The sequence below is a fragment of the Thermobia domestica genome, chromosome 4 (genome assembly GCF_964235325.1).
Source record: "Thermobia domestica chromosome 4, izTheDome1.hap1.1, whole genome shotgun sequence".
In the NCBI taxonomy this organism is placed as follows: Eukaryota; Metazoa; Arthropoda; class Insecta; order Zygentoma; family Lepismatidae; genus Thermobia; species Thermobia domestica.
In genome coordinates, this window is record NC_137457.1 from 324,190,845 (window position 1) to 324,217,886 (window position 27,042).

General features: G+C 37.6%; 1 protein-coding gene across 6 annotated transcripts in view; it reads right to left on the reverse strand.

The window, feature by feature from the left end:
* Positions 1-27,042, reverse strand: part of LOC145684409 (putative gustatory receptor 28a) — a 75,266-nt gene that overhangs the window by 33,468 nt on the left and 14,756 nt on the right. For 2 of the 6 annotated variants that reach the window (XM_081756715.1, XM_081756713.1), the window contains exon 3: positions 23,619-26,543. The exons of the other annotated variants lie outside the window; for them this stretch is intronic. In XM_081756715.1, coding sequence (XP_081612841.1) covers positions 24,992-26,543 — 1,552 coding nt within the window. In that variant the 3' untranslated portion in view covers positions 23,619-24,991. Of the gene's footprint in view, positions 1-23,618; positions 26,544-27,042 lie in introns of those variants that run through there. 6 annotated transcript variants of the gene reach the window in all.

The following is a 27,042-nucleotide window of genomic DNA, read 5'->3' on the forward strand; positions in this document are numbered from 1 at the left end:
TCTTTCTTTTTCTCTGCACTCCAAGAATGCAATAACGCAAGATGATCAAACAGCATAAAATATCTATCGGGGTCCTCCGTAACGTGTCTCGAATATTTAGTGAGGTGTGGTATATTCAAAGGAGGTACTGAACTCTGATCCATATTTGCACCGTCCTCCGGAAAAGTGTTCTTTCCTGATCTAGTGTGAGGCATGCACTAAAATAATAAAATCAAAGTCACTTATTTCACAAATAAGAAAAATCGCATACATGTGAGAAGAGAGTTCACTTCCAGTTAATAAAAATACTGTCCGGTAGGGGAATGCTCAGACCAAAACTGAACCGGTCAAAGCCCCGACCATGTAAAACTTTGTTCGATATAGGTATAGGTAGAGCTTTAATAAAAGAGCGTCCGGAATCGACTTCCACTACCGGCTTTTATTATAGAACTTTTCTCTATAAAAGTATTTTTACAAAATACTGTAGAAATAATTTCTCTAGTATACAAGGTTAGTTATAGGTAGTCTTTGACCGTAAGGTCGCAGACAGGATCTCTACAGAGCCTCGTAGTAGGCTAAGCAGAGAAGTATTAAGCACCTAATGTTCCGTAGCAAGCAGAGGAGGGTTGAGTGGCCAACAGAGCCCCATAGCAGGCTAAGCGGCTGAGGTTAGGATTCCCAGACAGAGTCCCGTAGCAGGCTAAGGCAGAAGATAGGATAGGCGTAGTCCCGTAGCAGACTAAAGGCCTGGGGTTAGGTTACTCCTAATGTCATGTGGCAAACAGTAGGAGGGTCACCAGAAAACTGGTACAGAATTGCCATCGTCCAGCCAATATATAGGGTTCCTTGGGTGGCGATGGCGCTGCTGCTCCGTGGTCGTCTTCTGCTCTGTGGGAGGGGCCAGAAGTCCGTAGTCTGCAAGTGATTGTAGATCCATCTGGTGTGAAATCCTCTTGCCAAACCACGTGGTGGTGTTTGTAAACACTGGCGTGTAGAATTGTTTATACACTACATCACGTCGGACATTACAACATAATTAAAGTTCATCAATGTATCGGCAAGTGTCACGCAGGTTCATCGTGATTTTAACATGGAATTAAAAGGACAACATCAAGTTTTGTGTACGCCTGTTTAAAACTAGAACATTTTGCGTGTTGCTGTACAAGTACATAGAAACAATTGTTTATCTCGTACGTGAATGTTTACATGGTACAGGCCTTTCAGTAAGGAACGGGACTGAATTAAGGACATCGAACATTCGAGTACAGTAAGGAGCGCTGAAACATCGAAATTGATTGAGAAAGTCACTTGAAGTCAGTACTGAACATGTAAATGCTGATTCTTCAAATCTTTGCTGAAGAATTTAAATTGAACAAAGAATTATTTGATACAAAGTAACACGTGTAAGGCATATCAGATCATGGCAGCTGACGTCTGCATCATGCCAATGCTCTACTAAGAAGACATTGATTCTGAAGGATTTTTTGACCTGATATGGAATCGATGTGTTGTCTTATTTGATGATGAATCGACACTCACGAAATCCACGACAAGAGTTGTAGACAGCATTGCAAGAAAATTGAGAAAGAATTAACAATCCATCTCTTCAGTGCTAAGCAGATTTCAACAATGAATGAAAGAAGGAGAGACCTATCTTGAATATTCAAACGTAAGTAACTATCTATGACCAGTAGTTTAGCTTTTTACATCAATCTCAATTTTATTGACGCATTGTGAATGTCTTTTGGAGAGACAATAACATTTTCAATTAACATTCTTACAATCATAGTCGATTCAATATTGAGGGTCTTATGCCCGAAGTCCAGTTCAATGCACCACTAGTAGGAACCAATATCGTCAGCTGGGTACGTAATAGTTTTCAAGCTATGCTGGATCACTTATTTGAAAACTCAGTGATGATGCTATGGTAAGATTTTCAGTGATATCTCGTCGTAACACGAATAAACTGTTCTAGGTGAGTTTCTGCTAAGCCCATAACCTAATACCGGAAACAATGTGGGCCTCGTTACAAAGGGTACTTCCAAAGAACGATTTATTTCTCCTTCACGAACCATTCACCGATCATTTTCATCGACCGAATATTCCAACAGAAAACGGAAATAGAGACCGTTTAGCACAAGCAGCACTACTAAATAACTAACTGGTTTCAACAGTTTTTCTGTCAGAAACAATGTTCCGGGGAGCACGGCTGGTAGTATTCTATTTATTATTATAGACATATTTTTTGGTCTCCTCTGGGGGCGTTTTCAGAGCTGCGGGTGCAGTACCCTGGCTTTGAAGCAAAAATGAATTGTACGCGTAAAGAATCAAGATTCAAGATGCATTGTGTTTGCTCTTGTATTTACCATTGGATTTAGGAAATATAAGAATGTAAATATGAAACGTTATAAACACTAGCAGTGCCAAACAAAATGTGTCGTGGACAAGGAAGTAGACAATTTATGTACCGGCGCAGGAGTAAATTTGGACCATTATGTTAGTGCTAATGAGACTGGTCAATTCCAGACTTGCCTTAAAGGGTACAAATTTGCCGTTTACTCTAGCTTCTTCGAACATGATATCATGCACAATCGACCAATTGATGAAAATCACACTTCCATAAATTTAATTTGTTTAGCTGGACATTTTGATATTCAAACTTTAACTTCTTGCTACTTAGAAACGGGTCATAAAACGTATTGTGAGCGTAACGCACAAGTAAAAATTTGTCCTGTAACATGTCCTAAATGCTTACGAAGACCTCTATGCGCCAAAAGCCAAACTATCATATCATGCGTTGAATGTAATCGTCAATTTTACGGAAAAGTATGTTCTAACAATCATCTGAATGTACTATATTATAAAGGAAAACTTGCCTGCAAATTTGTGAAGCAATGTACTAAATGTTTCAGAATATACTCTTGTGCGAAGTCGACAACGCACTCATTTCTGTAATATGTTTTGTAATGTAAGAAGATTATTGCAGCATCTCAACAATATTTCATTATTCCTGATCATCAATGTTCGATGCCCCATGTACCGTTGATCGCAAGTGCAATGAAATCAATGTTCGTGTTTTGCGACATTGAAGCGATGCAGAACAAGAAACTTTACATGACATGTATATGCACATCCCGAATTTATTGTGTGCACTAGTCCGTTACACATGTTTAAAAAACGACAACATCATGTAGCTTTGCAATACTTGTGGACAGCGACAGCATATTGTTCATGACTTTCTCTTATATATGCAAGAATGACTCGAACATCAATCTTGGTCGTTGTCTTGCACATAATGCAATCGGTTATGATGGACATTTCATACTAAAGCCTATGGTAGAACGGCATCAAAGGAAACATTTTGCCGTTTTAAATGGAACAAAAATTTTGACAATAAATAATCTGACAGTTATTGACTGCTTGAATTTTCTGCATATAGCTTTAAGTAAATTGTCGAAAGCGTTTAATTTGCCTGCAATTATGGGATACTTTCTGCGATTCTTTAACATCATGGGGAATCAAACCAATATTAGACCACTGCTTGAAACGAAGTATTATGGTGTAAATGAAACGTACTTTGAATACATGAGCAAGTTTATGGTGTGGTACGACACACATCGTAACGACACGTTTCATATCCAGGAGGGAATTGTCAACTATTGTGTTGAAGATGTCAAAATCCTTCGTGAAGTGTGCATTTTCTTTATGACGAAATTAAAATAGGAAAAACTAAATCCGTTCTTGGAAACTATAACTCTTGAAATTGCTTACAATCTCGTTCATCGTCGAAATTTCCTCAAATCGAATACTATTAAAATTCTACGAGCAAATGGTTACTCATGTAGCAGTACACAATCAATTTCTGCAATTCGATGGTTGGCCTACAGTAGAAAGACGGAAGGGAAGCAAATTGTACGTGCGGTTCGACAGAAGGAAGTATTTTTTGCAGGGTTGCGAATTGATGGGTATTATCGAGATCCGAGATGTCACAAGAAAATGTCTACGAATTTAAAGGGTTTTACTGTAATTCCATGGCTGCAAAACTTGAAGCACTACAGGGCGTAATCAACTTATCCACGCAATCTGTATAAGACACGATGGAATTACAATATGAACTCACACAACTAAAAATTCCAAGAATCCATGACTCAAGATACGTTGCTTCTGGATGGCCAAGAACACGTGTCATCGATGAAGACAAATTTATACAAATAATCTTTGAGCGTGAAGACATTGCTTTGGACCTTGCTAAAATTGAAGACAACCCTGGTGGAAGGAGTTTATATGGGACTAGTAAATATAAGACTAACCAAATTTTTCAAAAAAGCCACAAATTAAAGTATAAACTGCTATACACTTACACCTTTCATCCACGACACAGAAATGTCTTTAGCTGATTGTCCGAAGATAAGGTACTAAGCATTTGAGACTATGCTTATCAATTGTTTCTTAGAAAGAATCATTTTCAGAATAACTCGACCTTAGTGAGTTTATTGGTGAGGTCTGAGAAAGAATATAGAGGCTAGAGCTGTCGACTATAGTCTGGATGTGCGACCAAAGAGCCTGTATAGATTATTTATAGAGGGCTCAGAAAACTTCGTGAGTTTGCTGGTATTTTCATTTGTCTTATATCTGCACATGTAATACTTTTGAAAACGAATAAATCATTTGTAGTAGCTTTGTGTTATGATTTGCGAATGTTGGGGAACTCTGAATGGGTAACGGCAAATTGTTACCAGCCTTTAACCGAGTGAAGAGTGGGAAGATTCCTCTACTTCAATGCCTGCTGTGTGCACCAATCCTTCCGCCATCTTTGCATAAAATGTGTGAAGTGCGATATGTCTTACTGTTTTCTTCCTGCATAATATGTGAGCAGTGAGAAATAAGTCATACAGCCGAAAAAGCAGATTTTCCGCCAATTAAAAGACCTTCTTTTGAAGCTGTATGCAATACGCGAGCAGCTTCTCTGACTTGTCTATCCCTATCTTGTATTTGTTCTATTGGACAATGGCTTATGATTTTACTTTTTGATGCCTACCATTGGACAGTGGTTTCTTAATCATGCCATCGGTATTGACAGTGCTTAGAATATATGCATCTTTCCATTTCATTGCTGAAAGATTCTTCTTTTGCATCGTAAAATATTTTCCCGTTGGTAGTGTTACGGTTTCGTGTCTTACAGTGGATCCTCCAGACTGTAGCCCGGCGTTGCACTAAGTTATTACGGTTTTTTTTAGTATGGTGGCCCTGTTATGATATTAATTGTATATAGAAGAGAACAGTAAACTGGCTGTTATTATTATCGGGACTTGTGGTGGGTTATCTTTTAAGTAAACACAATGTTAGCATATTGAGATTCTAGCTAAGGACCTCCATTGTTCACATGATAGAAACCATGCAATGTGAGCCCGAATTAATGAGGGCTTACATTATCTCACTTAAGCAAGATTCGAAACGGCAATTCTTACTTATATGAGTGTTCGTGGTTTGATTTCTTCTTCTGTTCATCTTCCTGCTAGCTAGTGGAGATCTTACCTTGGGTCTCCCGTGTGAAATTTCGAACGGTACTGCTCTCATTGACCTGCTAGTTTAGAAGTGGGTAAAGTATAGTAATTTAGCTAAAAGAAAGTTCATTTAGGGGTTTCCAACTTGAGACCGAGCTGTGTACGAGGGATGTTCTACCCAGTATTTATTTGTTGCTGACACTCAACGACTTCTGGACTTTTGAACAAGAAGCAAAGAAGTAAAACTGAAGAATGAAAAGAGATTTATCACAAAAAGGTAGAATAATTATACAAATTCTGTACAAAGAGTAGTGATTTAAGCTTTTGTATCTACAACTTTAGCACACTTCACTTGGTATTTGTATATGAAAGTTCAATACTAGTTCTGCCCTAGGCTAAGTTTAAGAACGGATTACTTATTTTATTTGAGTGTAAGTTGCCACTTTTAGTGAAAAAATAAAAGAGGGAAAGCTAAAGGGGACGAAGTTTGAGAAAGAGGAAACGATCTTAGCCCAAAGTCTGAGTGGTGTGTCATGTTGGCTCTCGCTCTCATGTAGTGCGAAGTTCAATTACATTCTGTTAGGGAACTCGTTTATTAACGTTTCATTACATTCCGTTAGGGAATTCGTAGAAAGGGAAAGGAGTCTCATTTCCCTTTATCAGACTAGTGAAGAAACACAAAACGTAAAGTGCACAACGACCCGAGAAGAAAAACACAGACTCAATCACTCGGGCTCCTTGGGACAACACGGCATTCCTGCATTATCCAGAAGACACCTTGGCGTCTGCGGTCTAGAAGAGAGTCTTTTCCATTCATTCTACCACATACATTTTTCCAGTTGTATTGTTTATTATGTTTCCTCTGAGGAAGTGCTCCTTTCTATGTTCGGGATATGAATCTATTATGTTCCTCAGTATGTCATTGCCTGTTTCATTTCATAATAGATCATTTATAGCTTTTTATTTTATACCGCCCATTTCCGGATATAATTCTTCTAGCAAGCGAAACCAAAAAAATGTGAAATTCCTGTGTTTCCTGCTCACCAAATTCACAAAGAGTCAACTTTGGCTTATATTTTCTGTAAGTAGGTCCCATAAAGGCCATACACAATTAGAAAATAAATAAGTCCAGGACCAGGGTCAAAATCTTTGAGTTGTTCCCTACTTTCTAATAATGAGATAAAGATCCTATGTCTTCTTGATTTCTTTGTTTCTCCATTCTTTGTCCCACACGCCATTTATTGTTGTCTCAATATCTTGGGTGTTTTCAATATCGTTTCTCAATCGTGCCATTACTTCTTCTTTGTTGTTTCTCTTTAGTCAGTAGTTCGCAGCTCTCTGTATTGCGATTAGATTCAATGGCGTGATGTTTAGTAACATGCAAAGAACAATTCTGGGAGTGGTACTAAATGCCCACTAGGTCTTGTTAAGAAATTCCTTTGTGGTCTATGTAGTTATCTTTTATTTTTAATTTTATGTCATAATATATGCACCCATATGCTTGAACCGTACGTAATCGTCGCGCATAGGACAGTTTTATGGTATAACCTGAATATTTTATCTGGTAATTTATACCTGTTTTTACCCAACGTTACTAATTTGTTAGCTGCCTTATTCTCTCCTGATACAGCATTTTGTATGTTTTCCAAAGCTTAACTTTTCATTTATTATTATTCCTAGGTATTTGAACTCTCTGACTTTATCAATGGTTTGGTTTCGTAATTTTATTTGTGGATCCCTGTTTAAATTTATGCCAAAAACATGTATTTGGTTTTCACAACCGATAGTTTAAATTAGTTTTTTCTTGGAAACCAATTATGTAATTTTCCCATTATTCAATTTGTTTTCGTTTCTAACTCTCTTCTGGAATTTTCTGATAGTATTATTGCTATGCCATCGACGAATGCGATTATTCTATCTGTTAAACTGTTTTCATCTAATTCTTTCAGGTAAGGTTGTAAGACAATGTCCACATTATTGATCCTGAAAACAGTTTTCTTTTCGTTCCGAATTTTCAATTCACCTTGATTTGCACCAAAATCTCTTTATTGCAAAGGTAGTTTCTGATTGTTTATGAAATAAGTTGGCATTTTTAGTTTTGCTAAATTGTTAACCAGAGACGGAACACAGGAGTTGTCTAAAGCATCCTCGATATTTAGATATAATGATAGTATATTTATACTCTAACCTGCTTTATTCTATTTGGTCTCTAAAAACATTTAAGACATCTTCTGTCGATTTGCCTGCTCTAAACCCTAACTGTAATGTATCCTCCTTCATATTTCTGTACTTATTGATCCTATTTGCTATTCTCTTTTCATTGATTTTACTTGTATTTTTCGGTAGGCAAATTGGCCGTCATGAACTCACATCCATTGAGTCTCTGTCTACGCTTTTTAGTACAATTATCAATTTTGACATTTTTCAGGAATCCGTCAAGCCTTGTCTTTGTAGTAGAATTAATCTTGTCAAGACTGCACTCCATACATCTGTATTTTTCTTGTAGACGTCATTTGGAATTCCATCAAGTCTCGGTGACTTTCCTGATATTAATTTTTTAATGATGTTCCCAGTTCCCTCATTTGTTACCAATTCCATTGCATCTATTTGTTTTATTATTATTATTATTGGTTCTTCGTATTTATTCCTTAGCTATTTCTGATCCTCCGTTTCGTTTACGGTTTCATCTTCTTGAAGAAAAATTGAGTGAGCTTCTCCAATGTTTCTTTTTTGTTTCCGTAAACGTCCCATCATTCTTTCTAATTGTACATAGTGTTAGAGATTTATTTTCTGCATAATCAACTTATATGAGAATCCCCTCTGATCAAGTCCGATATTCTTACTTAAGAATAATTCCCAACTTCTTTTGTTTTGATTTTAATATTTCCTTCTAAATATTCCCCTTTAGCTTTCCTATAGATGTGAAGTATTGTTTCTTTTAGTTGCGCAATTTTTGTAGCTTGATAACTCTTCCTTATTGCTCTTATTAGCTTCTTGAATTTTTCTAATCTGGTGGTTAAAATTCTTAATATCCTACTCTTGGAATAAACTTTGGAGTGGTTGCTTCTATTGCCTGTTTTATGCCTTTTCAACTTTTTTGTATCATTTTGCTGCTGTTTGTCTCTATATCCAATTGTGACAAGATGAGTTTCTTCTTTAAGATTTACCAATTTATCTTTCCAACGTTAAGTGTTTCTATATTTGTACTTAATGTTTCCAATTCTACACTAAATGTTAAAATTTCATATTCACTTACCGTCGCTCGGTCCCAAGTATGTCAGTTGGTAATATTCTGTCATATTTCGGGTGCATAGGGTTAAAAAAAAATGAAATGAAATCTTTGTGTTTTACGTCCCACGGTTATGCCGGTTAGGCTAAAGGAGACGGTGATGATGAGAGATGAGTGAAATGGTGGAATGAAGAAAGTGGGAGGAAACGGGAGAACCCCGAGTAAACCCATGAGCACGATGTTTGTCCACCACAAAGTTCACTTGGCGGGGGCTGGGATTGAACCCAGGACCCCAAGCACCAGAGGTGAACGCTCTACCACTGAGCCACCGCGCCCCCCTGCATAGGGTTAAGCGATTAAAAGGTTCTCTCTGCGACCCACGAAGGTTGCTTTATTCCCACTATTCAGATTGTTAAACCATTCTGTGCAATGAAATCTTCCAGGATTTTTCCACGTGCATCTGTGGAGTGTGATCCCCAGGAAGTACCTTTTGCATTCGAGTCCATTACAATTATTATTCTCTTTGCAGGACTATGCCAAATAATTTGTTGAAGTTTACTTAAAATATATCAATCTCTTTACTAAATTCGAAATATGAATTTTCCAGAAAGTTTCAGTTCCATTTGTTATTTCTGTGCATACCATCCAATTGTCACAGTATTGTGAAAGTTTTAGAACTTCTAGGATTCTAATCATTATTACTGTGCCTGCTCGAGATTCCTCGCCTCCGCAAATAATTTTGCTCGTTGCGGGAAAAGTTGTTGGCCTATCTTTCTTAAATGAAAATGGTTCTTGTATAACCATTTCCACAAATCTGCGTAGTTCCATTGTCGCTAGTTTGGATTTCTGTGAATTATTTTGTGCTAGTTTTAATGATGTTATCACGCTGTTCATATTTGGTAAATACATAGGCATGCATCTCCGTTTTTCGTTAGTCAAAACACATCCTGCCATGCGCATTTACATTTGTTGATAAACATATTCTAAATCAAAATGGATGCCTCTTCTTTCAAATACTTCGTCGATCAAGCCTACCAATTCCCGTACATTTGCAGGCAAATCGTATGTCCTGAGTTCTGTCTATTTCTTCCAAGATATGTGATCGTTGTACCTTTTCCGTGTATATCTCTATATAGGTGATTCATATTATGGTACAATTGCTTGAGTTCTTTGAATATCGTCTTATTCTCTTTTCACATGACGTTATCGTATTGTCCTATATTGGAACTTTTATAGGTGGAAAAAGAAATTTTAGTTTTTCTTGGACAAATGAGTGCTTTCTTTTTTCGCTATTTTGGTCTTCCAATGTAGTTTTAATAATATTTACTTTAGTTTCAAGTTCCGTTCTCAAATTAACATTTCCAATTTCTTCTATTAGATTTTCTCAACTTTCACTTCAGTTTGAATGTACTTATCTTTAGTTGTTATCATTAATTTTCTCTTTCTATTAAAAGTTTTCTAATCTTTGCCTGTCTCTTCTCTCTTTCCTTAGTGGTTTATTGCACTTTTCCTCATTCAATTTTTGTATTTGTTTATCCATAATTAATCTTACTTATATTGCGTTCTCTGGTTATCGTATAGGAAACGCATTCTTCAGAATTCGATGCTTGGCATGTCCTGTCTGATTTTACACGCGACACATATGTTCTTTCTTTTTCATCGCATTCGCCACTATTATGTCTGAGCATGCCACAAAATCTACACCTCTTCTCCTTAGCATCACAGTGTTTCGTCACATGGCCACACTCCTGGCAGAAGTAACACTGCGGCATTACAATAAAGTCTTTGGTTTTATATGATTTGTAATCCACACAGACTTTGTCGTTATTAATTAGTGATTTTTCTTATACTTGGTGTTACTTCATTCACTATGTGGTATTTTTCTGGCCTTTCTTTCCTGCACGTGATCTAACTTTAATTCTCTTTGCTTCCGCTTTTTCTTCTTCAAAGTTTTGCTCTACTATGGTGACAACGATATCCTCATTTTCGGCTTCTGCTGGGATGCTGTATATTATCATTGAAGGAGTTCGCTTTCTTGTTTATTCAACCTTCAAATCCTTTTTAATTTGTTCCTTTGAGGCAATCTAGTTAGATCTTCCTTAGTTGCCCTTTCCAAAAATACTAGATACTTTGTTGTCTTCATTCATGTTATTTTTATTTTTGCTTTCCTGGGATCAATGGTCTCTGATAGTCTTCTAACCGTCTGCTTTGCTGTTTCCTCTTATTATGTCTTACAATTAATGCAGTCTTAATTTTCGCCGTTACTACCATAATATTTTTTCCTTTCTGTAATCTTTCTTCCCCTAACTACTTCTGTCTACGTTAAATTCTCGTCTAGTTCCATCTTCTCTTGTTTCTCTTCATTTTTTGGAGAGTTTCTGTATTTCTCTTATTACTGCTTCCGTGTCCGGGCCTGGTTGATTCTTCAAATTATGTACTTTTTCATGAAGGATGCTACGAGTTTTTCATGAAGGAAGTTACGAGTGCAGTATGCTGCCGCTGATGGTCGCGCTGTGGTTAGTCAAGACAGGAACTTGCGATGAGATGGTGTGCGTATTTGAAGTGGAGCTGAAAAACCAGAATGGTGGTTGTGAAAGTGGAAGGATGTACTAGAAAATAAAGAATGGAATGCCAATGTTGACTACAATACAAGTAGGTTGATGAATGCCGTCCGGCAAGAGTAAACTAATGTACAAAGAAAGTGGTAAATCTGAAAAATGCAAGTGCTGTGTTTAATGTTCCGGACCTTGTCGGGTGAAAATGTGTGTGTGAGCAGGATATGTAGATGTTCATGAGATGTTTCCCAAAGATATGTTTCGGCTTGGTTGTGTGACATAGGTTTGAAGTTCATGCACATGTACATTGTTAAATTGTGGAACCCATACTAGTAGTCTGTTATTTCATACTAATGTACTAAACATACTTGCTTCCAAAACAAAAGTCACAAATACATTGTGCACAAACACAACAGGCGAGGGCGTCCGGGGGGAGGGACATAGGAGGCACGGGTCTCCCGAAATGTGAACGTTGATAAACGAACACGGAATACATGCACGTTTGCGGATTGAGTGATTACGTCCATTTTGCTGTCAGCACCGATGCCAGATAATTAAGTTCGAGTTTAACGTCCCTTTCAGAAGCGAGGCTACATGAAACGTAGACCTACTGATTAACGTGGAATCCGAACCACATGAGCTCCTGCCGGAAATCGAACCCGGGTCTTCCACCAAAGGTGCGTACGCTAAACTCTTAGCCACGAGGGAGCTCCAAAGCCAGATGGATAGGGATTTACAGTTGGAAGTTGGATCTAAACCACAATGAAAATTGAATGGTGATAATGAAATGAAAGGTAAAAATTATACCACAACATCCATGCCAGGAGAGAATTGGAACCTCCGATAGTCAAGACCTGCTGATCTCCAGGCTGACATCTTAGATCGCGCGGCCATCCTGCTGGGTCACGTATGTCTAATGTTTATTAATTTGCAAATACATGTTGGCCATTATGGGTAGTTATGCTCCTTAACCAAAATGGGTTCGCCCTTTCAAACTCTGTACAGTAAAATAGTAGACCAACAACGCGTAGTATTTTGTAGTATTCTGTGAACCCGTTTTATGGGTCCGACGTACTTGGTATATTAGGTACTGTTATGTACAGTATGTAGTGGTGTATAAACTTTTTTGTCAACTAATTGAAAATTGATCGATAAATGGAAAGGACTAGATATTGCTGTAGTGTTTTGAATGAAGATAGAAATGTATAGGAAAACACTATAGGGCTATGTACAGGAAAATAGAAGACAAGTTGCGTATCATGGAACTAAAGGTGATAGAGAAAACAAAATGCCCAAGTGGTGAGGAACGTAGTGTAAGGCGTGCTTTAAGACATTTCAAGTCTGATACAAGAGGAAATGGATACGAGCTGATTACAAGAAAGTGACATTTCTTCAGACAAAAATCAGTGGCGCAACACAACCGTAATATTACCAATTTGGACGACAGGCAAAATAATTCGGCGAGTTAAGTGAACATGGCAAACGGATGAGAGCAAGCTACTTGAAAGAGCAGTCGTCACATGAGGAGCTTACCTACGGAGCGCACATGAGCCAGCGCGCTGCAGATAACACTTATACGTCGAAAATAATGACAGCACTGCATCACCGACAAGACCCCTAAAGTACAGAAGACTGATCTCGTCTGCATAAGAACACACTGTAAAGAAGCATACACCGGCAGAAGCCCTTGAAGCTTTAGTGAGATTGATCTCACGTGGAAACAATACGAATTGATTCATGCAGCTAATAGGACTATTTACCCGTGTTAATCACGTGTGGAAGAAGCCAAAAAGACAAATTACCCTAGTGATGATACTATTGTCGTCACAGAATCATGTGCCGAAATCAAGCTACAAAACATTTTCGACCACACTGCTTCAAGATTGTGTTAATATTTGAAGGACGTATTGGCTGGTCTCACAGATGAAGAATGCGTGACGTTAGAGCTCGACTCCAAATGAGGCTTTGATGTATCACAAGTGTCAGTTTAAAAAGAAGTTTCAAAACCACGCAGATCTGGACGCAAACATTTTTCAAAGCTCATTTGTTCCTGCCAGACTGTTATGCACGAATGGAGACCAAACAAAAGAAATATGGCAAAACCCAGTGTCATCATCATCCACGTTCTGTAGGCCAATATGCGTACGTTTTATGCATGAGACAAAGGACATCAAAAATGCGGATATTGAGTAAGTTAAAAATCAGGGGTCCGTTACACAAGACTGCCATATCTACAAAGACAGGAGGCGTACAAATGAAGCATAATTTGGTTCCGACTATGGTTGATGCAAAATTGTGTAATGCCGCAACGAACTTGCTATCTACTATGCGGTGTCACATATGTGAACAAACAGCAAAATACTTCTACAAATTGCAGACGTCACTAGCAGTTGATCCTGGGTCTATTAGGTTTGGCCTGTTAATCCTACATGCAAGGATCAGAGTTTTCGAGTCACTGCAGCATTTGTCCTATAAGATACCAGTCAAAAAGTTGCGCGTGAGGAATGCAAAGGACAAAGCAATAGTAGCAGAAACAAAGAAACACATTCAAAAGTGTTTCAAACCCAACATGGGTCTTCTCGTAGATATCCCGAAAGCAGGATTCGGAAACATCTCCAGACGATTCTTCGATGATCACGAGACTGCATTTCGAATCACAGGTATGGACCTCGCTCTGGTGAAAAAGTTCAAGGTGATTTTGGAGACACTTGAGTGGACACAAAATCGACACAGAAATTCGCGGCATACGCAGAAGAAACTGCACGTTTTTATATTAAGATATATGGGTGGTGCTTAATGTTTCCTACAGTGCACAAGTTATGTATGCATGGGGCCACAGTTATCCGCCACGCTCTCTTACCAATCGCGCAATTGTCGGAGGAGGCATCAGAAGTCAGAAACAAACATTTTCCCAAATATAGACAAGATTTTTCACGGAAGTTCTCGCGTAAGCAATGTCTGCGAGATGTGCTAAACAGGCTACTCCTCACTTCTGAACCCTTCTTAAACTTCTCTAGACCCAAGACGACGAAGAAACCTTACTCGAGCGAAACTTTGCAACTACCACTCACAGAGACACCGATCACTGCTGTGGTCGCAGGAGACAAAGGCGACAGCAACGAGAACGATGAATTGGAAACGGACATGGACTATTGAGACATACCTAGTGGAGTCCACCAAGGTACGATTTTTCTCATTTTGTATTTTTTTGCATTATTTGCGAAACATATCTCTTGCAAACAATTATCAGAGCGTTGTTATGGTTCACTTGTTCATCAAATATTACAGATAATTTTGTCCCCATTTTCAAGCAGTTTACTCCACTGTGCGACGCAAATTTTTATTTGCCGAAGGAACTTCAGATTCACTTGAAACAGACACTATCCTCTTCAATCCCGGATAAGCCGCTGAGTACAGAATAGTCAATGTCCTCACTAGCGTAGTAAAATTTCCGGAAATTTTGAACATGGTAAAAAACAGTTTTTTTATTTATTTTCGAAAAAACTGGGAAAATAACAAAATCTTTGCATTAGATTAATTTTACTAGTAATGGAACTGTTTTTTTTCTTTTTCGAAAGCGTGAAAAATATAAGTTGAGAAATTTCAATATGGCGAATATTTTAAAAAAAAGAAGCATTCGAAAATAAAACTGTTGTAATTATTCTTGAAAATTAAGAGTCTGCACTCATTTCCTTTATATGTTTTTTAAAAGTTTATTCGCGGTTGTGCATTAATTACAGAACAGTTGCATACACATCTATCCTCATGAAGCGTTTTTGTTGCAACAAATAGGGCTCTTGCATGAAACTGAGTTCTTAATTTGCTCTTTGATCTGGTGAAGTTTTGTTAAGTTTAACCAAATTACTTCTTAAACAAGAGAGCAATAGGCAAATTTCACTAATAGTCATGCACTAAAACATTTAGTTACTATTATTTAATATTCTAGTATAGACTTTTATATAAACTTTATGTACAAAATTTTGCATCTAAACAAATACCCGTTTTCTAGTGGACAAATTATCTATATACATATATAAAATGAAAGTGACTATATTTGTAACTCAACAACTCTTGAACCACCAGACCGATCTCGATAAAATCTTCAACATACATGAGGTTCGGCCTGGGATAGTTTGTATCATTTCACTATGAAGATGCAACTTGGAGGAAACAAGGGGGAATATTTATTGAAAAAAACTATGTTAGTGTCGAATTCATAGTTTTCGGAGTTGCTGAGATGAAAGGTGACACTTTCGATGCCGCGTAAATCAAAATTCAGCACTCCAACTTAGGGAAAGAAGGACATATATAAAAATGATGGAAAATGATCGATATTAGTGTCGAATCTAGTTTTCGGGGCGGCTGAGATGAAGTGACACTTCCGACCGTTTAAATCCAAATTCAGCTCCGCAACTTTGAGGATAAAAATGATCCAAAATGTCCAACATTAGTGTCGAATCCATAGTTTTTGTGGACACCGAAATGAAAAGTAACACTTCCGATTCCGTTTAAATCCAAATTCACCCCGTAACTTGGGGCAGGGAGAGAAGGAAGATAGTATATAAAACTATAAAAAATGACCGAAATCAGTGTCCAAACCGGGGTCGCTGAGATGAACAGTGACACTTGCAACGCCGTTTAAATCCAAATTCAGCCCCCATTAGTACTCCTTAATGTTTCTTGTATTAGAACAGGGTATATATTTGTACCACTCCACAGTGATCCAGAAACCCTCAAAACCTGGCCAAAATTACCTTTTCGTGCGAAAAGTTGAAATCTTATGTTTTTCTTGCAGAAATGTTGTTATACTAAAAATAAGAAAAATGATGGAAGAACATGTATAATAATGTATTTGCACATAAAACGAGAATAATATTTTTCTATATAAAATAAAGCATAACATGTTATTAACAACAACTTATGATTTTTACACATAAAGGCTATTCTGATTCATCCTCAGATAACAGCTGTTAATGAATGCGAAACAGGAAGACAAAATGTTTTACTAACAGTTTTAATAATATATTTGCACATAAGAAAAATATTTTTGCACGTGAAATAAAGAATAACTGAACAATTTATGATTTTTACACAATAAACCTATTGATTCATCCTCAGATGACAGCTGCTCTGGAGACTCCATCTCTTTCAAAAGGTTCAGTACGACTGAAGATAAGTTTCTTTTCTTGTGCTTCTGTGTCATGGGATTCCGAAGTGTGGATATCTTTGGGTTGCTTGTTACGAGGACCCGCTACAACACATCCTTCATCGTCTCTTTGCGTGAGTACTTTCGGGAATGATGCTCCCGATAATGTTTAATATGCTTATGTCAGGCTTCTTGGGCCTCCTCCGACATCTGCGCAATGGGTAATAGGCCGTGCGAGATTATTGAGGGCCCATGAGCGAGAATTTTGTAAATGGAGGTGGGCATGTAGAACCACGAATAATGCTTGATGTAGAGATCCCTTATATCGTTTGCCCAAGCTTCAAATTTGTTTGGATCGATAGCCAGTCCACAAGACAAGGCCTGCAGCAAAACGCCACACTGCTTACCAAGCTTTACATTCAGAACTGTTATTGCTGCAACTTGTTGATAGTTTCCAAAAAATCGTCTGGCTGTATTGCCGTCGTTGGAAGTACCACTGCCGTCTTGCCTTGGTTCGTCAATATTGAGGCCTAACTCAGCTTTCATGGCCTCTTGGATCTCTTTTTTTCTTCATCATGGTCAGTTGGTCGCCTTTATGCAACTGCCATTTCTCAATTCCAAACGGTATGCCAAATGCAGCAACCACTCCATAAATCTAATCCAGGCATGTAGCGTGGACAATCCGAATCGGAAAGTTTCCGGTTTTTCAGCTCTGGATCCCTTCTGGAAGGAATTCATTTCTTTTGGATTAGCGCCACATAAGTAGCAAGTTTGTGCCATCTTGTTTGTGTCACGGCGTTACAAATTTTGCCATCCACCATTGTGAACTGCAGATTGTGTGTAACCTCGAATTCAGTTGTTTCTCTACTGCGATCTCCTAACAGCGGAATACTGATGCCGCTTGGCGTCAGGCACCTAATTTGCTCTTCCATTAGGCTAGCTTTTTACCTTGCAAGTTCTTCAGTTTCTTTCCTGAATTGTAATTTTATCGACCGACAATATCTTGTCGATGAGGGACGTTGATTTTGCCACACTACAACTCTAACACCTTCTTTTCTCATAATAAAGTTGCATAGGCACAGCTGACGTGAAAAAAGTGTCGCTGTCTTAAAATCCCTCCTCCCGAGCTGTCTGTATTGGACTTGACCGGAGGTTCCGTCACATCCGCATTTGGTAATCAGTTGTAGAAATTTCTGATATTTTCTGGGATGGTTTCGAGCACAGGTTCCTATACTTGCAGAATTATTGCAGTTCTATGGTCGAGGAGAGATTGTAGAGCTACTTCAGCTACAGATTCTGTGACGTTAATGACTTCAGGATAACAGTCTTTCTTTGCGTCCAGAACATGGTTGTAAGCAGGATATATATTGTGATCCAAGTCCTTCGCCCCGTTTCTTACCAGTTGGTACTGGTGACGTGTCAGATCCCCCTCGAGTATCAGTGCTAAAGCCACCTCTGGGTTGTAAAATTTGGGATTCTGTTTTTGGGTATGTGCCCATGACTTTCGAATCTTGCCAGCCCTGGTAGGCGATTCTTCCATTTCCTGAAGAAGTTTCGTTTTTTTTCAATTCTCTCTCCTCTCTATATTTCATTTGAGTAGCATAAGCAAGAGTAGTACCGCTGAATGAGGAGCGCAATGTTTCTGTTTTTCTCCTCTTTGAGCGCTCCCTGCTCACAGAGAAAGCCACCTCTGGTCGTCCAGGTCCTGCCACACCTGCTGAAGTCGATTGCCTCCAGTCGTCTTCACTGACAGGTTCAGTCATCATTAATAACTCACCGTTTAGCCAATCCACATTCTCCTCTTCCAATTTTTGGTAATTACTGTTACACTTGTCAAGCATGTGAAACAATTTCGAGCAAAACATGTGCACACTCTGCTTTGCTTCCTTTGACAATTCAGCAGATGCTTTATCTTTGAGGTACGTGAACAGGTACTTCTTTTCCACAGCTCTGTCTCCTTTTACCCTCCAAAGGACCTCCAATAGCTGTTTTCTTGATGTTTTATAGGACATGGTTGAAAAATAGAAGAAGAAAAAATACAGTACAAAATAATTTTGCACTTTGTACATTGAGTCTTATCTACAACAAAAATATTTCACAGACAAGCAAAAATGAGCAAGTTTGGTTTACGGTTTCTGGAAGAGGAAGTGTTGAACTACTTCCAGAGTGCAATACCAAAGTGGAAGTACGTGGAAGTCAAAAGATAACTCTACGAGAAAAAAAAATTCTTGCTAAAATTTACTTGCATTTCACCCCCTATAAATCGATAAATTCAATAGCTACACACTAATCTAAGCTCATCATCATAAATAATAATCTTTATAGATGTGAAAAAAGTATTTCATTCCACCTGGACACAGGAAGACTAGGTAGAAAACATTCTCACACTTTGTTGGCGCTAACTTAGAAATCTTCAGTAATTAATGCATAAGGTCAACCTCTCACTTCGGAAGTCAATTTACTGACTAAGAGGTGACAATTTCTTTAAGACCCAGGTAGGTTTGAATATCCCAGGTCATTGACTTTCAAACATATTTGGTTGTTTGCTATTTTTAAGGAGTTGGTTTTTGGCCAGGTTTTTGGGGGTTTCTGGACAACTGTGCACTTCTTTAAATTTAGCACCGTTATAGAATGAAGTTATGGCTACAAACGATCCTAAATTATAATCCTCGTTAGATTAATTAATATAATGGCATGTAAATTACCTTAAGTAATCTTATGAAGTTACCGTTTTATGGTACGGAAGTGTTAAAATAACAGCCCCAGAATCATTTTAGTTAATACCAGTATATTAAAATCAAATATATATTTTATGGAGATGCGTATCTTCTTTGTGCTGTGTAAAATTCCCGTAAATTTTGAACTCATTAGAAAAAACTTTTGTTCGGAAATATTGGCAAAACCCGGAATACAATTTGAAAGCTATTTCTTCGCCTCATACTAATCTTATTTGCTGTAGCGTGTCTGCAGCATATATACGTCTTTCGCTAGCAGAAAAAATACTTAAAGCAACAGATTTTAATTTTACTTTTAGCTTTCTGATAAAATTCCCTCTTTATTATTTGTAATTATATTTTTCGAACAACCCAAAAAAGAGAAATGATCTTATTTACATATACACACATACACCGCACAAGTGAGTAAATTTCAGCAGCGACAAATATAATATTAAAGAATTTAACATGTGAAATTTTCGTTCGTTAAAGACTAGAAGAACACCCGTTCTTCGCACGAGTGAATACATTTCATTTTGGGTATAAAGGGTACCAAACTGTCACCAATTATGAACTTAGTAACCCCAAGCACTATGGATTCGATACTAGTATCTGTCATTTTCAATTACTTTTACATGTCACTCTCCTCCTTTAAGAGTAAATAATGGGGGCTGAATTTGGATTTAAAAGGTATCGGAAGTGTCACTGCTCATCTAAGCCACCCCGAAAACTATGGATTCGACACTAATACGGCCATTTTAGATCATTTTTATATATCCACTTCTCCCTCCCCCAAGCTGCGGCCCTGAATTTGGATTTAAACAGCATTGGAAGTGTTAATGTTCATCTCAGGACCCCAAAAGCCATGGAGTCGATACTAATATCGGTCATTTTCGATCATTTTTATACACAGGGTGAATCAAAAGTCCTTAAACACCTGCAAAAGTTTGAAAATCGACGGCAAAAGTAAAAAGTGATGATGGGAACAGAGGTTTGATGAGTGGTCGCAACTTTTGGAGTATGCCATTTATGCCCGCCATTTTGGATTCAAGTCAGTTTTTTAAATGGGAAGGGGATGTATGACACATCAAATAACACTAGCTTGAGCTCAGGAATTTAGTGGTGTAATTTGTTTTTTCTATCTTGTACAGTTTATAAGTTATTAATGTTCAAAGTGGGAAATTACCTTGATACTGATTCAGTTCTCTCTTTGTTCCAGGTGATCTAAAATGGGTCTGACACGTGAACAGAAGATCGAAATCATCCTTATATCAGGAAAACGCAGCTACCGAACAATAGCAGCTGACTACAACAGATGGCACCCAGACAGAGAACCGGTATCGCACAGCACGGTGGCTCAGGTGATCACCAAATTCCGGGAGACGGGCTCTGTTCAAGATAGGGCACGTAGTGGGCGACCAAACACTGCCACCTATGAGGAAACTGTAACGGCGGTTGTTGCATCGTTTGTGAAAAATCCTAAAAGAAGTACCCGTCGTGTGTCCCTAGCATGTGCAATAAGCCAATCCTCCGTTGTCCGGATATTGCACGCCAATCAATGACATCCTTACAAGCTGCATAAGCAACATAAACTGAACGAGGATGACCTTGATCGCCGGTTATAGTCCTGCGTGTGGGCTACTGAACAACATGAACTGGATCCTGCGTTTGCCAAGGGCATACTGTTCAGCGACGAGGCATATTTCACTTTGAACGGGGAGGTTAATCGACATAATTGTCGATACTGGTGTAACGCAAATCCGAACTGGGTTGACCCGAGTCGAGAACATAGTCCAGCGAAGGTGCTGGTGTGGTGTGGCATATGGGACATTCGCATCCCTGGGCCAATTTTCATTTACAACACCTTAACTGCACCAGAGTATCTGATGCTGCTGCAGGACCTTGTTCCCTGCCACACTGAAGCTGACGGCATTTTCCCATCTTATTTTCAGCACGATGGAGCCGCTCCACACTATGGATTTGGTGTCCGTGAATGGTTGGATGAACAACTGCTAGGGAAGTGGATTGGTCGAAGTGGAGTGGCCGCCCAGACCCCCTGAATTAACGCCCCTTGATTTTTATCTATGGGGACAACTTAAGCAGATAGTGTATGCTGAGACAATCCGTGATTTGAGACACCTGGAGGAACGCATCCAACAAGCCTGTGATCAAATTTCAGGAGAGATTCTCCTCCGTGTGCAGTCAGAGTGGTTGCGGCGACTACAGTTGTGCATTGCACGGGACGGACAACACGTAGAACGTGTTGTAGCATTCAGTATCAAGGTAATTTCCCACCTTTGAACATTAATAACTTCTAAAATGTACAAGTTAGAAAAAAAAAAACAAATTACACCACTAAATTCCTGAGCTCAAGCTAGTGTTATTTGGTGTGTCATACACCCTTTTCCTATTTAAGAAAATGTGACTTGAATCCAAAATGGCGGATTTCAAGATGGCGGCCATGAATGACATACACTCCAAAAGTTGCGGCCTCTCATCAAACCTCTGTTCTCGTCATCACTTTTTACTTTTCCCGTCGATTTTCAAACTTATTCAGGTGTCCATGGACCTTTTACTCACCCTGTATATTTCCCGGCCTCAAGTTACGAAGATGAACTTAGATTTAAATGGCATTGGAAGTGTTACTATTCATTTCAGCGACTCCAAAAACTACGGATTCGACACTAATATCGGTTATTTTCGATCATATTTATATATCTCACCGCTTCCAGGTTGCGTGGATGAATTTGTATTTAAACAGCATCGGAAATGTCACTGCTTTTATCACCGACCCCGAAAACTGTGGATTTGACACTAATATTGGCTATTTTTTAAAGTCATATTTATATATCTTTTCCTACCGAAGTTGCGGGGCTGAATTTGGATTTAAACAGCTTCTAAAGTGTTACTGTTCATCACAGCAACCCCAAAACCTATGGATTCGACACTAATATTGGTCACTTTCGATCATTTGTATATTTCCCCTCTCCCCGGCCCCAGATGACGGCGCTAAATTTGGATTTAAACGACATTAGAAGTTTCACTATTCATCTCAGCGACCCCGAAACCTTTGGATTCGACACTAATATCAGTCATTATCGATCATTTTTTTTATATATCACCCCCTTCCCCCTCCCTAAAGTTTCGGCGTTGAATTTGGGTTTAAAGTGCATCGAAAGTGTCACTGTTCACCTCAGCGACTCCGAAAACCATGGATTTGACACTGATATAGCCTATTTTCAATTATTTTTATACATCTTCCCTTTTCCCTCCCTAAGTTGCCGGCCTGAATTTTTATTTAAATAGCATCGGAAGTGTTACTGTTCATCTCAGCAACCACGAAAATTATGGATTTGACACTGATATCGGTCATTTTTGATCATTTTATGTATCTCCCCTCCCCTTTCCATAAGTTACAGTGCTGAATTTGAATTTAAGCTTCATGGGAAAGGTCACTGTTCATCTCAACAACTCCGAAAACTATTAGTTCAGCATTAAGATCGGTAATTTTCAATATGTATCCGCACTTCCTTCCTCCAAGTTGCACTTTTAAAGTGAAATGATAAAATCCATCCTCAGGCTCTAACCTCATCTATGTTGAATTTTTTTTTTAACGAGATCAGTCTGGTGGTTCAAGAGTTGTTAAGTTACAAATATAGTCACTTTCATTTTTATATATGTAGATAATTTGTCGCACTAGAAAACGTATTTGTTTACATACAAAATTTTGTACATAAAGTTTATATTAAACTGTATTTGAATATTAAATAATAGCAATTATATGTCTTAGTGCATGAGTATTAGTGAAATTTGCCTACTGCTGTTTCTTTTAAGAAGTAATTTAGTTAAAATTAACAAGGTTTCACAAGATCAAATCACACATTAAGAACTCATTTTCATTCATTTCTATCTGTTGCAACAGAAACGCTTTATGATGGTAGATATGTATGGAATTGTAAAAGTTCTGTAATTAATGCACAACCAGGAGTAAACGACTAAAAAGCACATAAAGAAAATGAGTACCGACTATTAATTTTCAAGAATAATTACAACAGTTTTATTTTCGATGCTTCTTTTTAAAATATTCACAATATTGAAATGTCACAATTTACATTTTTCACGCGCGTTCGAAAAAGAAGAACGGTTTCATTAGTAGTAAAATTAACCTAATAGTTATTTTCCCAATTTTTCCGGAAAGAACCCGAAAAAAACTGTTTTTAGCAGCCGGTTCAAAATTTCCGGAAATTTTACAACACTACTCGGAAGAAAGCGGTAAAAAAGCTGGTTTTCTACCAAAAAATTGCGGTTTTTTCCAGGTCTTCACAACACTAATCCTCACTAGCTAACTCGTAACCAAGTCATTCATCGGTTATGCATTTTCATTTATCTCAAAATATTGCCTTTTATACATTCTGTTCTTTGTGTATCGGCGCTCGAAAGAATATCGATAATTCTTGCTTTAAACGCAAAAGCACGAGAAATATTTAGGAAAATATGAATGGACATTTGACCTTCTAGCAGCAGTGACTGTGTTTGATGTGAATGTGTGTGTTTTTGACGCCTACGAATGAAGTGAGTGTTGAAAACGTAATCAGTGTGATACGATTTACAATAGATCATAAGACGCAAAAACAGCCCTCATCGCGTCATTGCATATTATTTTCTTTAGTTGAAAGAAAACAAAGGACTTTTGTTTCTTTTGATACATCATAAAGGAGAATTAATGGCAGATCACCTTGGGTCAACACGTGACTGACAGAGCCACGCTTTTCTATGTTTTTTTTTATATATACAACGACTGAACCACACGTTTGTGCAAAGCTCGTAGTATAAGATTCGAATTCAGTGATATCTATCAGGAAATAATATAGAAAGATATTGGTTTTATTGTTTTTATTACAAAATTATATTACTGTTTTGCCAGCATGGTTTAAGCAAGATAGCAGTTACATCTAAAATGCATAAGTAATTCAAGAACGACATTCATAATTTGGCTTGCGAAAGTGATTACAGGAAAACAAAGATAGAACTTCGAAAGTCAAAGGTAATCAGTCTCAGACTGCTCTTGAATTTTACACTTTTTCTGTTGAAAAAAAAAAAAAAAAACTGTAAAATCTACTGGAGGAAAGTAAAGTTAGTACCTTCTAAATTATGATTAAATAAAAAGAATAACAAGTTCAAAGAAAAATGATAATTTTCCGTCATTTTCCTTAAGAATCTTCATTATATATTGAAAAGATCACATTTTTTTTTATAAAACATACTAGTGATTAGCAGTAGAACAGTTGGTGTGTGACTCTGAGGACTTCACTAATCTCATTTTGTTTAGTTCAAGCACACACTGTATAACATCTTTTCTACAAGGGCAACTTTCTGACGAAAGGCTATGGTAACATGTGCAAATTAGGAAGAAATATGTGCCACAAAAATGTAAATTACATAGACAGCAAGGATTTATAATCTTTTGTACGAGTACACTTTACACCGGAGTGTTATTATGATGCGCAACTTAGAAACAAATCAAATACATGTCACAGGTATGCAATTTCTATAGACGGCCAAAATTTAGAACAGAACAGAACTTGGAACTTCCGAATGTTCATTATAAAATTTTCATTTTAGAAAAAAATGTACTTCCTCTCCATAACTTATTGGGACGAAGCTGCAAAGAGCTTAAACCGATAATTTCCGGTTTCAAGATGTGTGATCAGAATCACGTGCCCATCACTGTTTTGTAAATTTCAGAATTCGCTGCGTCTTAATTGAAATATTTTCTCATTTCAACAGATTCTGTTGGAGGCACTTATTCTGAATTCCATTTGCGATAAATGAAACGAGAAAGTGAGGTGCTAGCCGCTGAATCATTAGGAAGCACTGTGCCGTAGTACATGTTGTTTTAAATCAAATTCACGTTTAAATGACTGACCACAAATCTCACATAGAAATGGATGTACATTTGAATGTGTGAGAGTTGTGTGGTACTTTAAAATCCGTTTCAACGCAAACGTTTTACCACATATGTCACAACGAAATGGTTTTAACTTTGGATGAGTCCGCTGCGAATGTTCAGTTAAACGGGACATTGTAGTAAATGATTTACCACATTCTTCACAAAGACATTTTTTTCCACCTGTATGAAGCTCTAAATGTCTTTTGCATGCAGCTTTATCTTTAAATGATTTGGAACACATGTCACATACAAATGGTCTCACATTTTGATGAGTTAATAAATGCCTTTTTAAAGTCACTGATTGGCGAAACGATTTACAGCATATCTCACAGGAGTGAGGTTTTAAGTTATAATGAATGAGCATGTGAATTTTCAAATCCTTGTTGGACTCAAATGACCTTCTGCATTCCTCACAAAAAATTTTCTTTGGACGACGTTTTAAATGTAAACTACGTTCTAAAGGTAAGTGACCTGCTATATGCAACTGCAGAACGTCTTTCCGACCGAACGATTTACAGCAATGTTCACATGAAAACAAATTTTCCTTGGAGTGCGTAATGAAATGCCTATTTAAACCATGCCTCTTGGAAAATGATTTCCCGCATATATTGCATAAATGTGGTCTATAATTTGCATGATACTTACTAAATAGCAAATGGTGTTTTAGGCTGTTTTTCTCTCTAAACGCTTTACCACAATCCTCACAATAAAACTTGTTAACCTTAGCAATTGCCTGTGTATGTTTTGAAATATGTTTCAATATATTTTCTTTGTATAAGAATGATTTTCCACATTCTGCACACCAATATGTTTTACGTTCGAATGAATCAATATACTCTGGGTTTAAGTTCGTATGAATTAGCCGATGAACTTTTAAGGCGGTTGGTGAAGAAAGTGATTTTGTACACTGTTCACAATAATATTGGCTTTCAAATGCATGCTTTCGAATATGAAATCGCAATGTTTTTTTTGATTTATATGATTTTTTACACTCGTCACAAGAATACGTCTTTACACTTTCATGTGTTAATAAATGATTTCCAAGAAATTTTCTCGACATAAATGATTTACCACATTTTCTACATAAATAAGAGTTCTTAGATTTATGCGTTGCTAAATGCTTTTTTAAGTCAATATTTTGATGAAAAGATCTTCCACATATTTGACAAGAGTACGACTTTGCTCGTTTGTTCGTTAAGAAATGGGACACTGCTTTATCTCTGTTCCCAAATGGCTTACCAGACTTCTCACAGAAGAAAGAGGATGAAACTGCGTGACGTAGTAAGCGTTTCTTCAAGATGGTGTTCTTTTTAGATGAGCTACTAAATTCTCCCGATTCAAACGATTTAATAGCATCATGAGTTTCTGCCGGACTGTCTGTGTCCGCATTTTCACTTACTGACTCACCACTGCGTTGATGGTTCAGAACTTCAATGTGCGTATATTGTTCAGCTTCCAGCAAATTTCTAACAGAAAGGAAAAAGAATAATAAGGTTTTGGTCATCAATACATCAAAGGTAGAAAAAGTAAGATATAATTCTTCTTTTAGCCTTTGTTACATACGGTGCAGTATTGAGAGTCATTTTCACGTGCGATTAGCGGCATACTAAGGACATGAGTACTGCATTAAACATATGTTAGTCGAACTCATTAATATGACGTTAGTCACGCGTATGAACAACTCTGAATACGTTCGACGAGATCTTGTACATAGTTAAGATCAATTACAATACTGTATGATATAGTATTGTAATATTACTTAATGTACTGGCAACATTTCTAAGGACAGTTGGAAAATGAGACATGACAGAATGGAGAAGGTTGTGGAAAATTGTAACATCAAATTAATAATCGTACATCTGCCGTCAGTTTTTAAAGAGTATTGTCCCTCGAAGTCGTTAATCGCACTTGGTGTTTCGTAATGTGTTTTAATAGACATTAGCTATAATTGCTAATAATAACCAG